The 19,656-nt window shown below is 34.2% G+C and overlaps 3 protein-coding genes and 1 pseudogene across 3 annotated transcripts in view; 3 read left to right on the forward strand and 1 right to left on the reverse strand.

Annotated features, from left to right (window-relative positions):
* LOC125830853 (dihydroxy-acid dehydratase, chloroplastic) overlaps window positions 1-19,656 on the forward strand; it is a 275,530-nt gene that overhangs the window by 134,732 nt on the left and 121,142 nt on the right. The gene's annotated exons all lie outside the window — the stretch shown is intronic.
* Window positions 1-19,656, forward strand: part of LOC125830891 (stress-response A/B barrel domain-containing protein HS1) — a 241,399-nt gene that overhangs the window by 102,862 nt on the left and 118,881 nt on the right. The gene's annotated exons all lie outside the window — the stretch shown is intronic.
* Window positions 14,330-15,509, reverse strand: LOC125830892 (late embryogenesis abundant protein 1-like). The gene is made up of 3 exons (XM_049510072.1): window positions 15,423-15,509; window positions 14,875-15,009; window positions 14,330-14,632 (listed from the first exon to the last, which is right to left on the reverse strand). The coding sequence occupies exons 1-3, from the start codon at window positions 15,468-15,470 to the stop codon at window positions 14,549-14,551; spliced, it is 267 nt and encodes an 88-aa protein (XP_049366029.1). The 5' UTR covers window positions 15,471-15,509; the 3' UTR covers window positions 14,330-14,548.
* On the forward strand, window positions 16,647-18,248 carry LOC125830857 (probable metal-nicotianamine transporter YSL7; annotated as a pseudogene).

Here is a 19,656-nt window from a genome sequence, read left to right on the forward strand (position 1 = left end):
TCAAAAACCATTTAATAAATATGTCCCTAAGTCACCTAATTTTTACAATTGAGCTATATAAAAACTAGCTAAAGAAGAAAAATTGCTACAATGGCAAGAAATCAACAATTATAAGTTTCAATTATATCCATCATGACCAAAAGCTTTTTCATTTTACTGATAATTTTCTTCTATATAACCAATGCTTATCAAGGGGCTCTTGTGAAGACCGAATATTATACCGAGGTTCATATTGTTGATGCGCTTCCAAATAATGATATACCCTTAACATTTCATTGTGCATCAAAAGATGATGATCTTGGATATCATCATCCTAAAGTGGGCGACGATTTTCATTTTGAGTTTATCCCTCGAATTTGGTTTGGACATACCCTTTTCTTTTGTCATTTTTGGTGGGGTAACAAACAAGCAAAATTTGATGTTTATAATCATCACTTAGATGTTTACTGCTCATGGAATGTGAATACAATAAGTTGTTTTTTGGAAAGTACAAGGAGATGGCTTTTATATGGGTCCTAGCCTTTATGAAGTAAAGAAAATGCATGATTGGAGTTAGTAATAAGAAAAAAAAAATATATGTATGAATGATGCTTTGTGTTAATTTTTCTAAGTGTTCTTTTTCCATTTTTATTCTTTTTTTTCTTTGTGCAATTTTTCTTGCCTTAATATCCACAAAAGAGATTAGTGTTACGATGTTAAATTTTAATGAATTTAATTTAATATTTTATTTATATGAGGTGTATGTTTAATATCATTCATATGTTTACACTATCAAATATCTGTTAAAATTGATCCAAAAAATTGACCTTGACAAAAATCAATCATTTTTTTTAAAAAAAGATCGACTTCATAAGAGAGAGTGATGAAATCAGCTACTGATCAGTCAAGCTCCACCATTGATGGAGCTTCAACTCACATGAGAGAAGATGAGAGAAGAAGAGAGAAGAGAAGAGAAGAAGAGTCTAGAAGAGCAACATGAAAATTATCTCTCATTCAATGTGAATTAAAACTACAAGAATTACAATGTGACTATATATATAATCACTGGCAGAAATTAACTAACTAACAAACTTGATTCTAACTAACTCTACTGTACATAGATTCTAACTAACTCTACTGTACATAACCGACTCTACTGTACATAACTAACTAATTATACTTTATATTCTCATCACCCCCCCTCAAGTTGGAGGTGATGTAATTACAGACAACTTGTGCAATAAGGCAGTATGTTTAACTCCAGTCAGAGCCTTGGTGAAGATGTCTGCCAACTGTGAATCAGTGGGAATATGATGGAGTGTGATTAGGCCTTGTTGAAGCTTGGTCCTAACAAAGTGACAATCGATTTCTATGTGCTTTGTCCTCTCATGAAAAACTGGATTCTTTGCAATGTGGACTGCTGCTTGACTGTCACAATGGACAGAGATAGGTAAGGAGCATTGTACAGTCAACTCATCCAACAATCTTTCAAGCCACACTAGTTCTCCTACAACTTGTCTCACAGCTCTATATTCAGCTTCAGCAGATGACAAAGACACTGTTGCTTGCTTCTTAGACTTCCAGCTGATAGGACTATCACCCAGAAGCACTAGGTATCCACTAACAGACTTCCTGGAATCAGGGCAAGCAGCCCAATCAGAATCACAATAAGCACTGATAGTGAGATCAGGCTTGTTTGAGATAAAAATCCCCAATGTTGGATCCTGTTTCAAATATCTGAGCACATGGTATGCTGCTTTTAAATGTGGTTCCCTAGGTGATTGCATAAATTGGCTCAAGTGTTGTACACTATAAGCTATGTCCATTCTAGTGTTGGTCAAAAAGTTTAGCTTACCAACCAACTTCCTGTATTGAGTAGGATCAGATAAAAGATTGCCATCTGTAGCTGTTAATTTCTCAGTGCAATCAAGTGGTGATGTAGTGGCCTTGTGACTTAACACATCAAAATCTTTCAGGAGATCAGAAGTGAATTTCCTTTGTGAAACTAGCACTCCATCATGTCTGTATAATATTTCCAGTCCCAGAAAGTAGTGTAGTTTGCCCAAATCTTTTATCTTGAACTGATCATTTAAGAAGCTCTTTAAGGAGTTGATTTCAGCCACATCTGTTCCAGTTAGAATTATATCATCCACATATACAGCAACAAACACCAAGGAGCAGTCCTTCCTTTTGTAGAACAGTGAGTAATCACTGTCTGAGTGCTGATACCCTCTTGAACATAGACAGTTTGCCAACTTCTCATACCATTGCCTGCTGGCCTGTTTTAGTCCATACAAAGACTTCTTCAATTTGCACACCATGTTATCACAACCTACTACAAGACCTTGTGGAGGTTGCCATGTACACTTCCTCATGTAAATCACCATGTAAGAATGCATTATTGACATCTAGCTGATACAAGCTCCAATCTTTCTTAACAGCTAAAGAGATTAATGTTCTAACAGTAGTCATTTTAACTACAGGTGAGAAGGTTTCAGTGTAATCCACCCCAGCTTGTTGTGTATAACCTTTGACCACCAGCCTAGCCTTGAACCTCTCCACACTCCCATCAGCTTTGTGCTTGATTTTGTACACCCACTTGCACCCAATAACTTTCTTCCCATCAGGTAACATGACCATCTCCCAAGTGTCATTAGCATACAAAGCTTCAAACTCCTGTGTCATGGCCTGCTGCCAGGCAGGGTGCAATATTGCTTCCTCAAATGAAATAGGCTCACATTCATGTGAAATGGTTGTTACTAACTGCTGACTATCAGAACAAAGACTGGTGAAACATACATGTTTATGGGGAGATATAAAGGAAGTGAGGGAGTGCAGCTTGGGTATGGTGTAGGTGTATTCTTTTAGGTAATTAGGAGTGTGTATGGTTCTGGTTGTTCTTCTAGGTGCTGATATTGTAGGTACTGGTAAAGTATCATGATGCATGGTGGCATTTGGGTCAGGTAAGGTAGGTTGAGTTGTAGATTCATGTAGGACAGCAGGTGGTACTTCATTCATGTTGGTATTACTGGTTACTTGATTATTAGTGACTTCATGTGGTGTGAAATTTTCCAGTTGATCATCATTAGCAAAAATGTTCATATTACCAGACATACAAGGCATGCTAGTGGTATGAGTAAGCATTTGCAGAATGGAATTGAAACTAGAACCATCAGGGGCAATAACAAAAGGAAAAATATTTTCTTGAAAAATAACATCTCTTGATATATGAACTTTCTTGGTAGCTAAATTCAAAACTTTGTAACCTTTTGTATTGAAAGGGTAACCAACAAAAACATGAGGTGTGGTTCTAGGTTCAAATTTATCTTTGTGAGTTTTCAAGGTAGTGGGGAAACAAAGACAACCAAAACTCTTAAGGTGGGAATATGTAGGTGATTTATGGTACAACATTTCATATGGAGACTTATTCTGTAAAAGTTGAGTAGGCAGTCTATTAATCAGGTATGTGGCAGTCAATACACATTCCCCCCAGTACCTCATAGGCAACTTTGACTGAAACAAAAGTGCCCTTGCTGTTTCAAGTAGGTACTTATGTTTCCTTTCTACCACCCCATTTTGTTGAGGTGTATAAGGACAAGTTCTTTGGTGTATGATACCTTTGTTTTGGAAGAAATTTGTGGCTTCAGTTGAAGTAAACTCTAACCCATTGTCAGATCTTATGGCTTTTAACTTGGTTTGGAATTGGTTTTCTATGAGAGATATGAAGGCTTTGATAGTTTGGAGAGCATTACTCTTACATCTCAGCAATTGTGTCCAAGTGGACCTACTGTGGTCATCTACCATAGTGAGGAAATAATGATATCCATCATGAGTGGGAACATGATATGGTCCCCATAGGTCAACATGTAACAACTCAAACACTTTAGTGGTGGTGGTGATACTTTCTGGAAAAGTCATCCTAGTTTGCCTAGCCATAGGGCATATATTGCAAGTAAAAGGCTGTTTAGGAGAAAAATGAACAGGTATAGTTGAGATTTTTTTCATTTTTACAAAAGGTACATGTCCTAATCTAGCATGCCACAAAAGTTCATCATCATGAGTGTGATTAGAGACATTTGCAAATGAAGGACAAGCATGAGTAAAACAAGAGGAAGGAAAAACAGTACAATCTGCCTTATTCATAGGAGAGTATTTTACAGAAGAACCAGTGGACACATTAGAATCTGAAACCCTGCTAGTATTGCCTAAAGAAGAGACAAAAGGACAATTAACATGAGGTGCTTTACTCTCAGCAGATGGACAACAATTATGGCATTTGTGACACAAGAAGTACAGGCCATTCTTGGCTTTACCAAGTTCCAGAGGGCTCTTCAGAGAAGGGCCCTGCAGCAAACAAGAAGATTTGTCAAAACTGACTACACCATTGAATTGTAGTGCTAAACAATGAACAGAAATGAGATTAAACTTGAAGCTAGGTACAAATAACACTTTGCTTAGAGTCAAAGCTGGATTTAAACAAGCATCACCAATTTCAGTCACTTTAACCTTGTAACCATTAGGGAGTGAAATTAGAAAGGGATATGGAAGTGAAATGATGTTTGTGAGGGTAGTCTTATCATAGGTCATATGGTGTGATGCTCCTGAATCTATGATCCAAGAGCCAGCAGTTAGTTTAACACATTTACAAGAAAGATCACCTATATCAGTAATAGAGGAATAACATGCAAGTATACCTGCCAAGTTCACAGCTCCATTCAGCATGTTGTCTGAATTTGAGGCTCCATTTCCAACTTGTAAAGTTCCCAGGAGATTGAGTAGTTGTTCATATTGATCTTTGGACAAGTTCAATGGCATTTGTCTCCTTACTTCAGGTTCTTCTTCAGATTGAACCCCATTCATATCAGGGGCACACACATTTGCTGCAGCTTTTCCCTTTTTGAACCTTGGATTTGGATTGGATGGGTATCCATGAAGCTTGTAACATCTATCCTTTGTGTGTCCTGATTTCTTACAGTAGTCACAAAACAAAGAAGACTTGCCAGTGCTAGAATTGCCTCTAAACCCAGCATTACCAGAACTGGTTCCACCTCCTCCAGATGAACTGTAGTTTGTCCGGAATCCCCTGTATCCTGCACTGCTGTTGGTCTGTCCATAAGCATTGAGAGAGGTAGAATCCAAGGCTGTATGATTATGAGGCTTCACCTCCCTTTGCTTCTCTTCTTGGGACAAGATGGCAAAAGCCTGGGCCATACTTGGTAGAGTATTCATCATGAGAATGTTGCCTCGGACTGCAGTATACATCTCATTTAAACCCATTAGAAAGTGTATAAGCCTGCGATCTTGTTCAGCCTTAACCAATTTTGTTTTACCACCACAAGTGCACACACAATTGCACTGAGAGCTGATATCAATAGTGCTCATTTCTTCCCAGAGTTTCTTCATTTTAGTGTAGTAACCAGTGATATCCAGAGTGCCTTGGACAAGGTCATTGATCTCCTTTTGAAGCTGGTACAACTTACAACCATTGGTTTGATCGTACCTTTCTTCTAGTTCTCCCCAAAGCTCCTGAGCATTATTGACATACTGCAGACTATCACGCAAATCTGGTGACAAGGAGTTCAGGATCCAAGATGTGACCATATCATCACACCTTTCCCATTGCTGAAAGCTAGGATCAGTAGGATCAGGTCTCACAACCTTCCCATTAATGAATCCTGTCTTGCTCTTAACAGATAAAGCCCTGAGAACTGCTCTTCTCCAGGATCTGTAACCAGTTCCATCGAAAACTGCAGGTAATAGGGATGAACTCGCATTCTCAGATGGATGCAAGTAGAAAGGACTAGGGATTTCTACCCTAACAGTGGATGCAGAAGCATTTGGAATGAAATCATTTGAAGAATCGACCATTGTGAATTGAAAATTGGGAAGAAGATCAAGTCGAGAACAACCAGATCAAACAGAGTTCACAAACAAAATTGACAGATCGAAGATCCAGTCGATATCAACCAGATCAAACAAAAAATTCACATAAGAGGAAACGAAGCTCACAGATTGAATTGGAAACGGAAAAAAACAGGAGCAATTCCCTGTGCTCTGATACCATGATGAAATCAGCTACTGATCAGTCAAGCTCCACCATTGATGGAGCTTCAACTCACATGAGAGAAGATGAGAGAAGAAGAGAGAAGAGAAGAGAAGAAGAGTCTAGAAGAGCAACATGAAAATTATCTCTCATTCAATGTGAATTAAAACTACAAGAATTACAATGTGACTATATATATAATCACTGGCAGAAATTAACTAACTAACAAACTTGATTCTAACTAACTCTACTGTACATAGATTCTAACTAACTCTACTGTACATAACCGACTCTACTGTACATAACTAACTAATTATACTTTATATTCTCATCAGAGAGAAATAATAAGAAATGAAAATTGTAGTGATTGTCTTCATTTTTCTTCGGCAAAGAAGGTGAAAGGCGGTGGTGACAGATCTAGAAGAAAATACAGGGAAGAGGCAGACGGAAAAAAATTGGTAAAAATATCTTTCACGTGCCAATTTCATGTGTATTACATTTATTACTTATTATGTCATGTCAACGAAAAATATTTAAGTAATTCAAATTTAAAGTGATTGAGGTGTTCAATAAATATAAGACTGGATAAAGGTGTCAAAATTAACCTTATAGACAACTTCTAAGGGACCAAAATTATAACTATTTGTGGCTTTACATGATTGAAATAATGGACACTATCAATAAAAAATAATAATATATATAGTCAAACACTCGTAGTCTCTTGTAAAACATAATAGAACAAATTAATGAGAATAAACTTACACGCCTAATATCATAAACAAAATAAAATGTAGATATCATATACTAGTTGACCATTTCTTTACTGGTCAATGGTCATGAACCAAAAAAATAGTATGATAGTTGTAATTTTATTTTTTTGGTGTAAGAGCCTAAACAAATAGCTAAAACTCCTAATTTGATCAAACTTTATGCTTATCATTTGATCAAAATAAATTCAAGATGTTGAGAATTGTTGATATAACAGTGAATAAGCACACATGTCTCGGTCGACGTGTGTGCTTTTCAGAAATATCTATTAAGTTCGAGGATGATTTAGTCATTTTAAATTTATTATAATTGCTTGCAAATTAGGACTATCAAAATATCACATCTACCAGATATATTATTTAAAAATTATGTTTAAAAATATTATAAAAATAATTGAAAACAAAATTATAAAATTAAAACAAATAAAACAAGGGGAACTTTTGCAAATAGCCACTATAATAAACTTAATTATGCATCATAGCTATAGTTTGCATATTTACGGGTTGTAGCTATAGTTTAAGCTGCCTCATTTGTATAATTCGCGGATTTGTATAATTCGCAGGTTTGTATAATTCGCGAGAACATTTGTATAGTTCAGTTATTTTTGTATAAACTTGAAATAACGAATTTATACAATTACAAACATCAGAAGTGTAAACAATTATATAAAATTTTATTATACAAATTCCGAATTATACAAAAGTTATACAAATTTCGAATTATACAAAAGTTATACAAATTATATTATACAATTCCGAATTATACAAAAGTTATACAAATTATATTATACAAATTCCGAATTATACAAACATGCAAATTATACAAAATTAAAAAGTTGAGCTGCGTAATTATAGCTAAAAGTAGGTCACGAATTGTAATTAAGACAAATTATGGCTATGTTAAATTATTAACTAGTATATGTTTGCTTATATGCGTAATTTTCCCATAAAACAATATATATTGAGTCTGTACTTGTCCGGACTTTTGTATCATTTATAACTATATAAGTCAACCCTGAGTTTAATTCTTTCAAAAATATTATATTATGATCTTATCTCAATCTTAAAAAGTCAAAAAGCCATTTAATAAAATTTATTCCTTTTATGTCACTTGAGCTATATAAAAACTAGCTAAAGAGGAGAATTTGCTACAATTGAAAGAAATAAACAATTATAATTAAGTTACAATTATATCATGACAAAAAACTTCTTCATTTTTCTCATAATTTCATGGTATATTACCAACGGTTATCAAGTCGTCCAAGCTTTTCACTATGTTTATATTGAGGTTCATATTGTTGATGCTCTTCCAAATAATGATATACCCTTAACGTTTCACTGTGCATCAAAAGATGATGATCTTGGATATCATCATCCTAAAGTGGGCGATGATTTTCATTTTTTTTTCCGCCCTCATCATGATATTTTCAGACAAACCCTTTTCTTTTGTCATTTTTGGTGGGGTAACAAACAAGCAATGTTTGATGTTTATACTTATGAATTGAGTGTTAACTGCTCAAAAGATGAGAATCCTAATGACTATTGTTATTGGAAAATACAAGAAGATGGCTTTTATATGGGTCCTAGTCTTGACCAAGTAAGGAAATTGCATGACTGGAATTAGTAAGAAAAAAAATATGTATGGAATTTATAAGAGTATAATAATGTGTATCCATATATTTGAATGAAAGTTGTTGATGTTAATTTTTCTAAGTGTTCTCTTACTTTTTTATGTTTTTCCCCTTAAGAGTACTAATATCTACCAAAGAGACTAGTGTTACGATGTTAAATCTGAACGAATTTAATTAGAAGTTTTATTTTTATGAGGTAGGTCTAATGTTACTCCTATTATTACATTACTAAAAATTGTCAAAAATTCGATCCAAAATCAGATCATTTTATTTTTATTTTTTGAGAAGGGAGTGGGGGTATCGACTGTTGTCTCTTTTGACGATCACAATGTCATCAACATAAAAACAAATAATGACCTTGTGATTTGGAGTGTCTTTAATGTAAAAACATTTATCACATTCATTAATCTTGAATTCATTTGCCAACATAGTTTGGTCAAACTTCGCATGTCATTATTTGGGCACTTATTTTTATGTTGATGACATTGTGATCGTCAAAAGAGACAACAATTTTTTTATTTTTATAACTTTCTCAAATACAGACATTGTTTTAGAGTCAATACCTTGTCATATGTCCTTTTCAGAAGGACCTTTCCATAACATTCAATTTGTTATAGAATTACCCATGATCATAGTCTCATCAGTCCAATAAGGCCAATATGACCCAAATGCTTGTTTTACAACACAAACATAACATATCACTTTTCACCAATGTTCATGTCTATAAAACAAAAAATTAATAGACATATCTTTTCATGAAAAATCATAATATTTTAAAGTGAAACTTTTTCATCAAAGAATACAATTCTTTTCAATGAGTAATATAATTTTGTGGTTTCATACTAGTCTTATCATATACTAGTAAAGAGAGACTCAATGACCATAATATCAAATATACTCCAAGAATTTTGTGGGTCTAACATAATACAAGATTGTCATTAAATTTCATATCTTGTACTTTCAAATTTAAATTAGATAGTAAGTCTAATTTTGTCTTTATCACAAGTAAAGAACCCCCCACATTTTAAATATGATCTCAAAAATATTTTTCAAGTATTTGAAATTATTTTTCACATATTTTTTCCCATGCATACACATTGGCAACACGAAGCCTTCTTTTGGAGATTTAATCCATATAAACACCCATTGCAGGCACAAAAACCACTAATTTTATGTCACTAGTGTTTTTGTTTTCCCTTTTTGTCACAGCTAGACAAACCACTTAGTATTTAGAATACTAACAATAAAGATTCAATCTTTATACAACTTTTTTCTAGTTTAACGATGAAGTTTTTATATTCTTCTAAACGTTAACCGAATGAACATTGAATTCTGATGAAGTTTTAATATTCTTCGAATCAGTTTCACATTCAGACAGAGTAGTAAACCAAAAAGGTTATAATCTCCAGAAACCTCAAATACAACACTGTTTCGAGCTAATGATGAAGATTTTATTTTTTTCAATCATTTAGCCTTAATATTCATATGCTATTAATAAACTAAGTCGGTTCACGAGTAATCTCAATCAAACTCATTGGATGACAATGAAAAGAGTTTTGGAGTATTTAAAACACTTTTAAAAAAAAACTATTGCTTTGCATTATAACTAATATTCAACAGTATTGGAAGAATATAGTGATGCAAATTGAATCACCAGGTCAAATGAAGTAAAATTCACGAGTGGATATGTATTTACTCTTGGTGGGGGAGCAATCTCTTGGAAATCTTCCAAACAGAGAAGTATCACTCACTCTACTATGAAATCTGAGTTTATCACTCTAGATAAGGCCGGTAAAGAAGTTGAATGACTCCAAAATTTCTTGAAAGATTTTTTACCCAAACCTTTTAGCTCCAGTATGCATACACAGTAAGAGTTAATTTGCAATAGGTAGGGCATGGAGCATGATGTATAATGGAAAGTCTCGTCATATATGACGTAGACATAATATCGTTAGAGAACTACTCTCTAGTGAAATTATCATAATTGACTATGTAAAGTCAAAGGATAATGTGTCGGATCCACTTATAAAAGGCCTAACTAGAGAGGGAGTTGATAGATTATCAAAGGGAATGGTACTATGGCCGAGAACAAGTCATTGTGGCGGTAACTCTACCTAGAAGACTGGAGATCCCAAGATCTAGGTTCAAGGAGATCAAACAAAGTCATTGATGACGGTTCAACATTGTCAAAATATTTTTTATGGTCCATTCTCATGATAAGACAATGTTCAGTAACAAGGATAAAGGCATTAGGACTTTTTAATGATTTCTAAGTTTGATACAGGGTATATCAAATGGTGTATCTACGGGATAACACATTTAAAAATCACCTATGTAAGTGTGAAGTGTAAGCCGCTTCAAGGAGAATCCGGTAAGGCCAGTTCTCTACGCACTTATAAACCGAGACGTGTTCATGGCTGAAACGAATAAAACAATGAGAACCAAAAACAATTCAAGGGTTGATTGTGTGACTTATGTTGTCTAGGTATACACCAAAGCTCTACGGTTCAAAGATATCAAATCTACGGATTGACCGAGTATATCTGATATATGTTCACTACAGAAAGTTCAAAGGGAAACCCACTTATCCAGAGGCAATCAATCCTTAATTACGAATCACACAGTTTTTCATGCATATGTTTTAACAATAGCCATTCCTTATTCATGTGGGGGATTGTTGGGTTTTAAAGGTGTGAATAGGAAATGAAGGGTTGTGACTCTCCTGAGGAGTTGTGACTATGCCGAAGGGTTGTGAACTTTATGAAAGGTTGTGTCCTTTCTAAAGGATTGTGACCGTTTGAAAGGTTATTCCTTTTCCAAAGTGTTGTGACCTTTCTGAAAGTTGTCTTCTTTCCAAAAGGTTGTGACCTTTACCCTTTGTTGGCTATAAATAGAGAGGTTTTCTCTCATTTTTCTGTATCGAATTCTTCCCTTTTTTTGCATACATTTCTTACAAAACAAAATCGATCGATCGTGTCTGTATGTGTGAGTCGTTGCTGTCATTTTGAGTTCGTTGAAATTATCGAAGTTTGAGGTACCACTACTTCTTTAATGGTTAATCCGTTTTATCTTGGGAGGAATTAATCTGCAACCTCGGGTACTTGAGGGGATTAAATTTCTTAAGGACACACAGTGGATTCTGTGGACTCGGATAGTTCTTTGTGTTTTTCTTTTCATCTTTTATTATTTCTGGTTTGCTAGTCTGAATACAAGAGATAACATCGACTTCATGAGAGTGAGAAAGAAATTATTAGATATGAAAGTTGTAGTGATGGTCTCCATTTTTTCTAACAAAAAAAGTGGAGGACAGTGGTAATAGATCTAGAAAAAAAAATACAAGGAAGAAGTAGATTAAAAAATTTTGGTCAAAAATATTTTTACGTGTCAATTTCATGTGTATTACACTCATTATAAATATCTACGATGTCAAAATGAACTATGTGACAAACTTTAAGAGGCCAAAATTATAAATATATATGACTTCATCACACACACATATATATATATATTTTTTTTTTTTATTATTTTTTTTTTTTTATGACAAGGGAAACCCGCAGCCGCTACCCTTTGGGTGCGCACATGGTAAAACCCCTGCTCCTATGCAATAGCTCACAAATCACATAGGCAAACCCCTTGTTTTCGCTGGCAAGAAGTTTCAAACTTGAGACCTCCAACATGGAAATCCCAAGCTCAAACCACTGGGCCACCCCGAAGGGTATCATATATATATATATATAAAGTGATGAGTAAGAAATTATTAAATATGAAAGTTGTAGTGATGGTCTCCATTTTTTCTGACAAAGAAGGTGGAGGACAGTGGCGACATATCTAGAAAAAAATACAAGGAAGAAGTAGACCAAAAAAATTTGGTCAAAAATATCATTAACGTATCAATTTCATGTATATTACACTCATTATGTCATGTCAGTGAAAATTATTTAAGTGATTCAAATTCAAAATGACAAAGATGTTCAATAAATACAAGGCTAGGTAAAGATGGCAAAATGAACTAGGGAAAATCACTTACGTGTACACTTTTAAAAAAATATTTATGATATTTGTCAACATTATTCTTTTAACCATATATAACAATTTGGCTGAATGACAGTATTGCTAAAAGTTGCGAATTTGCTAAGTTTAAAGGAACAAAATTGTTTTAAGTAAGTATTGCTAAAGTTGACAAAAATGATAATAAATTAAAAGTATACTTAAAAGTGGTAATTATTAAATAAAAGACCTTCACTTATGTAATTTTTCCAATGAACTATGTGAAAAACTTTTAGAGGCCAATATATATATAAATTTTTTATATATATACATACATCTAACTTACTTTCAACTCGATAATATCCGATCTAACTCACCTAATTGTCAGCACTAACTGATGGTTTTGTAATGTCTTACTCTTGTGAATTTGCTTTTAATTGTGAAATGATCATTTTGTCCTTTTTCTTAGCATTTTCATGCTTAATTGTGTAGCGGGAATGGTTGGTGTGGTCCTCAATGCGATCAAGTGTGTTTTTGGTGATTTTGATCCTTTTGAGTTGAAAATTCTTGGTATGGTTGACTTTTATCAATATTTTGAATTTCGAGTGTCGGATGGGAATTTCGTCAGTTTCATCGTGTCTAGGATGTCGAGTTTGAACTATTAAGGTGGTTGGTCAAGTTTTGAGGTCTTCAGTTGAGTTTTGGGTGAAAAGTTGAGTTTTAAACCTTAAAAATGGTCTGGGAGAGTAATTTTGTTATTTGACCTCTTTTAAGAAATCTGAAGATTTCATTGAGTCCGGAATGTCAAATATAGTGGGGTAGCATGTCCAATTTATTTTTATTGGACCCCGAACAATTTCCGAGAGTCTATTCGGAGCCTTTTTCCATGTGTTGAGCTGCTAATTTTTCAATTTCTGGTGTTGGTCATTTTGACCTTCGCAATCGCGATGTGGCTTCTTTGTGACTTTTACGATCGCGACTCATAGGCTTGCATTCACGATGAACCTTCGCATTAGTCTTCGTGATCGCCATGGATCCTTGTCTGGAAGCTAAAGCTCGATAAGGTGTACACAACAGGTTGTGCAATGACCTTGATTCTATCACATTATTTCATCATCTCATTGTATCGCATGGGCCAGCTTTGTTGTGTTGTGTAACTTTCTTATGTGTATCCTTTTGTGTTTACTTTATTTGCGTCGTTATTATATAAATTGGCAGCACCAATGTCGAAATGGGACTTTTTTGTGTGCAAGTAGAAAAGTTTCATATTTTATTTCTGAAGTCTGATTAGTTTCTTATACTCAGTCAATCTAACCTATTGAGTACATGTGGATTGTACTCACCCCTACTTCTATTATCTTTTTTATGCAGATCCTAGTTACTAGTTAGGGTGATCTTCGTAGCGGTTGATCGGATCTAGCGATCTCTTCTCACTCAAAGTAGTGGTGGGATCCTACTTTCCGGATCGTCATTGGTTTCCATCTATCACTTACAATCTTTAATTTCTTCATTGTAGAAATGTTTTAGATGCTCTTTATACTTATGCTACCAGGTTTTAGGAACTTCTTTGTTATTTTCATTTTTTTTCAGTTGTGGTCTGATTTCCCTTTGGAAGTCTTATAGTAATATTTCATTAGGCTTACACACCAATTTTGAAGTTCTCGGAGTGTGTGTCATCATGACCTCGATTTTGGGATCGTGACAGATTTAGATTGTGTGTTCATGCTATAGTATACTGCATTGTCATTTTTTTTTGTATTTCTGGAACACCTCTATTTTTAAAATTAAAATACACTTGTGTTTATATACACTGAAAAAAAATATATATTGAAAAAAGTTTTCAAATGTTAAGTAATGAACAAGAGGTAGGAAAAAAGATGAAATTCTAAACCAAATAAACTTTCTCATAACATCTTTATTACATAACAATTTTAAAAATCACCTCTCTATAAGCATCATATATAGTCAAAAATGCTATTTGTGAGAGATCTTAAAACAAAAAAAAATTATATCATAAGCTACTATTATTAATTTATTATTATTATCACTTGTGTCCAATATAGGCACAGGAAACTTTTATAATATTATGAATCTGTATATTAAAAGGTAATTAAAACTTGTGTTTAATTCCTTTTTATAATTTATTTCTTCTCTGATCCCATTCCAAGAGTGTTCTTCACACCATCAATTGCACCTTGAGCCATATGTATCATTTGCTCTCCTTTCTGACTCACAAAAATACAAACATATGTTATAAGAATTAAATATTTGAAAATAAATTTAATTTATATACACTGACAACATATGTAATCTGCCTTTTTTCATGTTATAATAAATTGAATTTCTAATCATGACGATATGCACATCATAGTTAAAATTTTAATTATATATTTAATATATTATTTTATGTTATTCTTTTATATTCAAATCGATCGGACCTCATAATTTTGTAATAAGATAAGATTACCTGCTGAAGAAATCCAGCATTGTGGTCATTGTTTTGTTGAGCAGACTCACTTGCTCTTTGGGTAGCATTTTCAGCCTTGTCAACGGCTGAATTTGCCACATTTTTGGCTGAATCTATCCATTGCTCAGTCTTGGCCTAAAGTCATAAATTAAAGTAGAGGCGAATTCAGAATTTGTAACAATATGTTTTATAATAATTTTAAATAAATATACAATATTTTTGGATATTTTGATAGATTTCTTGATGCGTATATATATATATATATATATATATATATATATATAAGGTTAAGACAAAAGTTATTGAGTTCATGACATGAATCCACATGTTATATTGTGGATTCGCCGTTGGATTTAGTGGTAAAAGCATAGTATTTGATTTCTCAGTTAGACGCACATCACAGGTTCAATCTTTATTGCAAACAAGAAATTTGATATTCAAGTGGAAAAAGGTATTTATTCATTGAGTTTCAAATCGTGCACCACTGTTCTCGATGATTTTTCTATTATATATATATATATTAAAAAAAGAGTAAAATTTTGTTTTACCTCAGCTTGGCCATGGGATTCACCAGCATTGAATTGAGCACTTGACATCTTAAATTTTTTGATCTTTAAGAAATTATATGGTAGAAATTTTGATTTTTTTTTTTCTTTCAAATTTCTTTTCTAATATATTATAATAAGTAGAGGATCTATAAATAGAGAAGTTGTAAGTTTAGTTGATTGATAAAGCATAATTTGCTGCTTTTTACCCTCCTTCATATGGATATAATTTTTTTAGCCTTCCATAAAGTATTTTTATCCATGCACTTTTATTTATTTTTAAAAAAATGTTATTTCTGTTATTTATAAAGTCACTCGTGTTGTATAATAATACATGTCAAATCAATTGTAACTATTTTAATTTTGTAAATTGACAAATAATTTGAAATAACTATTTATGGTAACGTGGACAACTAATATTGGATGGTAAAGAAAATATAAAAAATGGTTTAATTATTTTTCACATTTCATGTCAAATTAGAATTAACAAAAGCCGACTTCTAATAGAAAATCTTTAATTGTTTTAACATTCCATCTCAAATTGTGTTACCGGTATTTCTAAATATAGTTTCTAATTTAGTTTGTAGTGAGAATAATTATTATTTTTTTCCGACTCCATTTCAAATTAGACTAAACAAAAGCCGACTTCAATCGGGAAACGCTATTCCTAAACTTATATAAATAGCCGTGACACCCCCACCTACAATTATATTCACCAATTTTTCTACTTTTCACTTTCTTTGTTTGTTTGTTCGTTCGTTCAAATATAATTACTTACTTTGTTCGTTCGTTCAAATATAATTACTTACTTTGTTCGTTCATTCAAATATAATTACTTACTAGTTAATAATGGTGACAAATACTGATCTAGAGTTGGGAGTTGTAGCAGCAGGGGAATCATCAACAGAGAATGCATTCAAAGACGAATATGTTCCTCCCTGGCACAAACAAATTACGTTGAGGGCAATGTTCACTGGATTCATCCTCAGTGTCGTTTTCAACTTCATTGTTTGCAAACTCAATCTCACTACTGGTGTTATCCCTTCTCTCAATGTTGCTGCTGGACTATTGGGATTCGCCGGAATTAAATCATGGACGGCTCTTACTCAGAAATTTGGAATGTTGAAACAGCCTTTTACTAGACAGGAGAATACCGTCATACAGACGTGTGTCGTTGCTTCTTCTGGCATTGCTTTTAGCAGTGGCACAGCTAGTTATATGTTGGGAATGAGTCCATACATAGCATCTCAGGCTGATGCAGGAAATTTACCAATTAATACTAAGAATCTTTCTATTACTTGGATGCTTCCTTATCTTCTTGTTGTTAGCTTTGCTGGTTTATTCTCAATTGTTGCATTAAGAAAGATGATGATAATGAAGTACAAGTTGACGTATCCAAGTGGAACCGCAACTGCATACTTGATCAACTGTTTCCACACTCCTAAAGGAGCAGAGCTCGCCAAGAAACAAGTTGGTTCGTTGTTCAAATCGTTTGGGTTCAGCTTTATATTTGGGGCTGTTCAGTGGATATTTGCCCGTGATGAAGGCTGCGGATTTGCTAGCTTGCATACATTTGGTTCCCGAGCATATGCCAAAAGGTTATATTTTGATTTCTCATCCACCTATGTTGGAGTTGGTATGCTTTGCCCCTACATGGTCAACATATCATTGCTAACGGGTGCTATAGTCTCTTGGGCTTTCATGTGGCCAATGATTGAAGCAAAGAAAGGCGACTGGTACTCTGCCCAATTATCTGCAACGAGTCTTCATGGTATCCAAGGATACAGGGTATTTATCGCAATTGCCATGATGCTTGGTGATGGTCTTTTCCATTTTGCCTACATGTTGGTGGTCACAATCTCAAGTTTCACAAAGAGGAAGAGTAGTACTCAGCAAGATTGTTCAGAAGAAGACGATGAAGATGAAAAGATACGAAACGAATACTTCTTGAGAGATCAGATTCCCAACTGGGCAGCCGCTGGGGGATACGCTGGTATTGCAGTCGTATCTATCATTGTGGTACCCATGATCTTCCACTCGCTCAAATGGTATCATGTTTTGGTTGCCTATTTAATTGCACCTATTTTGGCCTTCTGCAATTCTTATGGAGCCGGCCTCACTGATTGGTCCCTCGCCTCAAATTACGGAAAAATTGCAATTCTTACATTTAGTTATTGGGTTGGTTTGGAGAATGGTGGAGTGATTGCTGGACTTGCTTCATGTGGTTTGGTGATGAGCATACTAGACACAGCTTCTGGCTTGATGGGAGATTTCAAGACTGGTTACTTAACCCTTACATCTCCGCGTTCCATGTTCTTTAGCCAACTCATTGGAACTGCCATGGGATGTGTCATAACCCCTCTAGTCTTCTGGATTTTCAACTCTGCCTATCGATTAGGTGATCCAGAAGGTTCATACTCTGCACCATATGCTCTCATGTATCGTGGAATAGCCCTACTTGGCGTCGAAGGTTTTGGAAGTCTACCCAAACATTGCCTCAACCTCTCTATTTGCTTCTTTGTCGCTGCTATTCTCATCAACCTAGTGACTCAACTGCTGAAGAAATTTGAGACCAAGTACAAAATTTATCGATTCATTCCGAGTCCAATGTGCATGGCCATTCCATTTTACCTTGGAGGCTACTTTGCCATTGACATGTGTGTTGGCTCATTGATCCTATTCGGTATGCAAATGTATAACAAGCAGAAGGCTAATGATTTTGGACCTGCAGTTGCTTCTGGTCTAATTTGTGGCGACTCGTTGTGGGGAATTCCAGCATCTATTCTTGCTCTAGCTGGTGTCAAAGCTCCATTTTGCTTGAAACTTTAGTCACAGACCACTTTTAGCCCTTCCACTTAAGTCTAATTAGAGTCTTTTGATTGTCTTTAACAGTCCAAATTAGGTTATTTTAGCTCAGCATCTTATTTTAAGGTATCTGTATTTTGTAATTTAGTAAAGTTAAAACAAGTTCTGTTTCTATATACCCTTGTTCTTTTCAAATTTATAGACATATTTTGCGTGTTTTAATAGCAATTTTGTTTCATTTCTTTTGTTAAGAGTTCCATTAAGCAGACTACAACACATACACAAATACACCTGATACATATATAGTAGTACTAATAAAAGGCTCAAAGATCTTAAGAGTCTGCAGATATTCACACTTACACACAGATTCACATAATAAATCACTCCAGAAGTTCAACTAACCTAACAGAGTGATTCATTCACAGCATCAGGCACACAATATTACTAATTAGGCAACTATAATTTTCTCAGACACTTACCACATCTCTATTTATTCACTACACAAAGCCACCGATACTCACACGCATCTCCACCTTCATCTGATTAAGTGTTTTTTCCTTTGTTTTTGCCAATTAGACCGCTCCATCACTGTGGTAGAACTAAGCAAAACACATTCAAACAAAGATAACTACACTGATCATGGTAGAAAATAAAACATGGCGAGTTATAGTAATCAATAAAATGAAATGCAAATAGAATGAATAAACAGTAAAATTGGTTTCCATACTTGATGAAATCGTGAAATATTACTTCAGATAAGTAGACCCAAATGATGTTCAAAGATCAAAAGAAAATATATTGCATCCTTAGCCATAGAGAGCTGAAGAGTGCAAAAGTCGATATGCAGGCCAGAGATCCTAGGCTGATATATAAATGCGACCATTATCATCCGTTACGTTGAAATAAGTCAGTCACTTGTTTCATGCATTGGACTGTCCTTTTTCATCACTTGGTTGAAATGGCAATAACTAGGGCCTAATTATTCAGGGGAACAAAATGATGCTACAAGTTTGTACAAACAAACCGATCAAATACAAAATTAAAAGAGTAAGCATGTGCTCCTGGGGGGTGGGGGGGAGTCCCTTGTTTCATCATATTTTAATTAATTAGTCAAGTTGCCATGTGCTCCTGGGAACTACCATTTCTCCTTCCTTCAATGCCATTTGCCTCCAATAATATATTAAGATTAATATATGTGAGTTCTGTCAAATTCAATAATATTGGATGTTACTAAAAATTTCACTAAATTTATATACTAAAGCATTTCAAAGATCATTCATTTATTAAGAAATAGTTTGACCAAACAACAGAGATTTCTAACAGGGTTGAAAGAATTATTGAAAGAGCATTTAAAAAAGCATAGAAAATTCTATCTAGTGATATGCGCGATAAAATAATCCAACTCCATTTGAGAAGCACCCCCTTTCTCTGT

Source organism: Solanum verrucosum, unplaced genomic scaffold, assembly GCF_900185275.1.
Source record: "Solanum verrucosum unplaced genomic scaffold, falcon-dt-bn FXZP01000049.1, whole genome shotgun sequence".
Classification (NCBI taxonomy): Eukaryota; Viridiplantae; Streptophyta; class Magnoliopsida; order Solanales; family Solanaceae; genus Solanum; species Solanum verrucosum.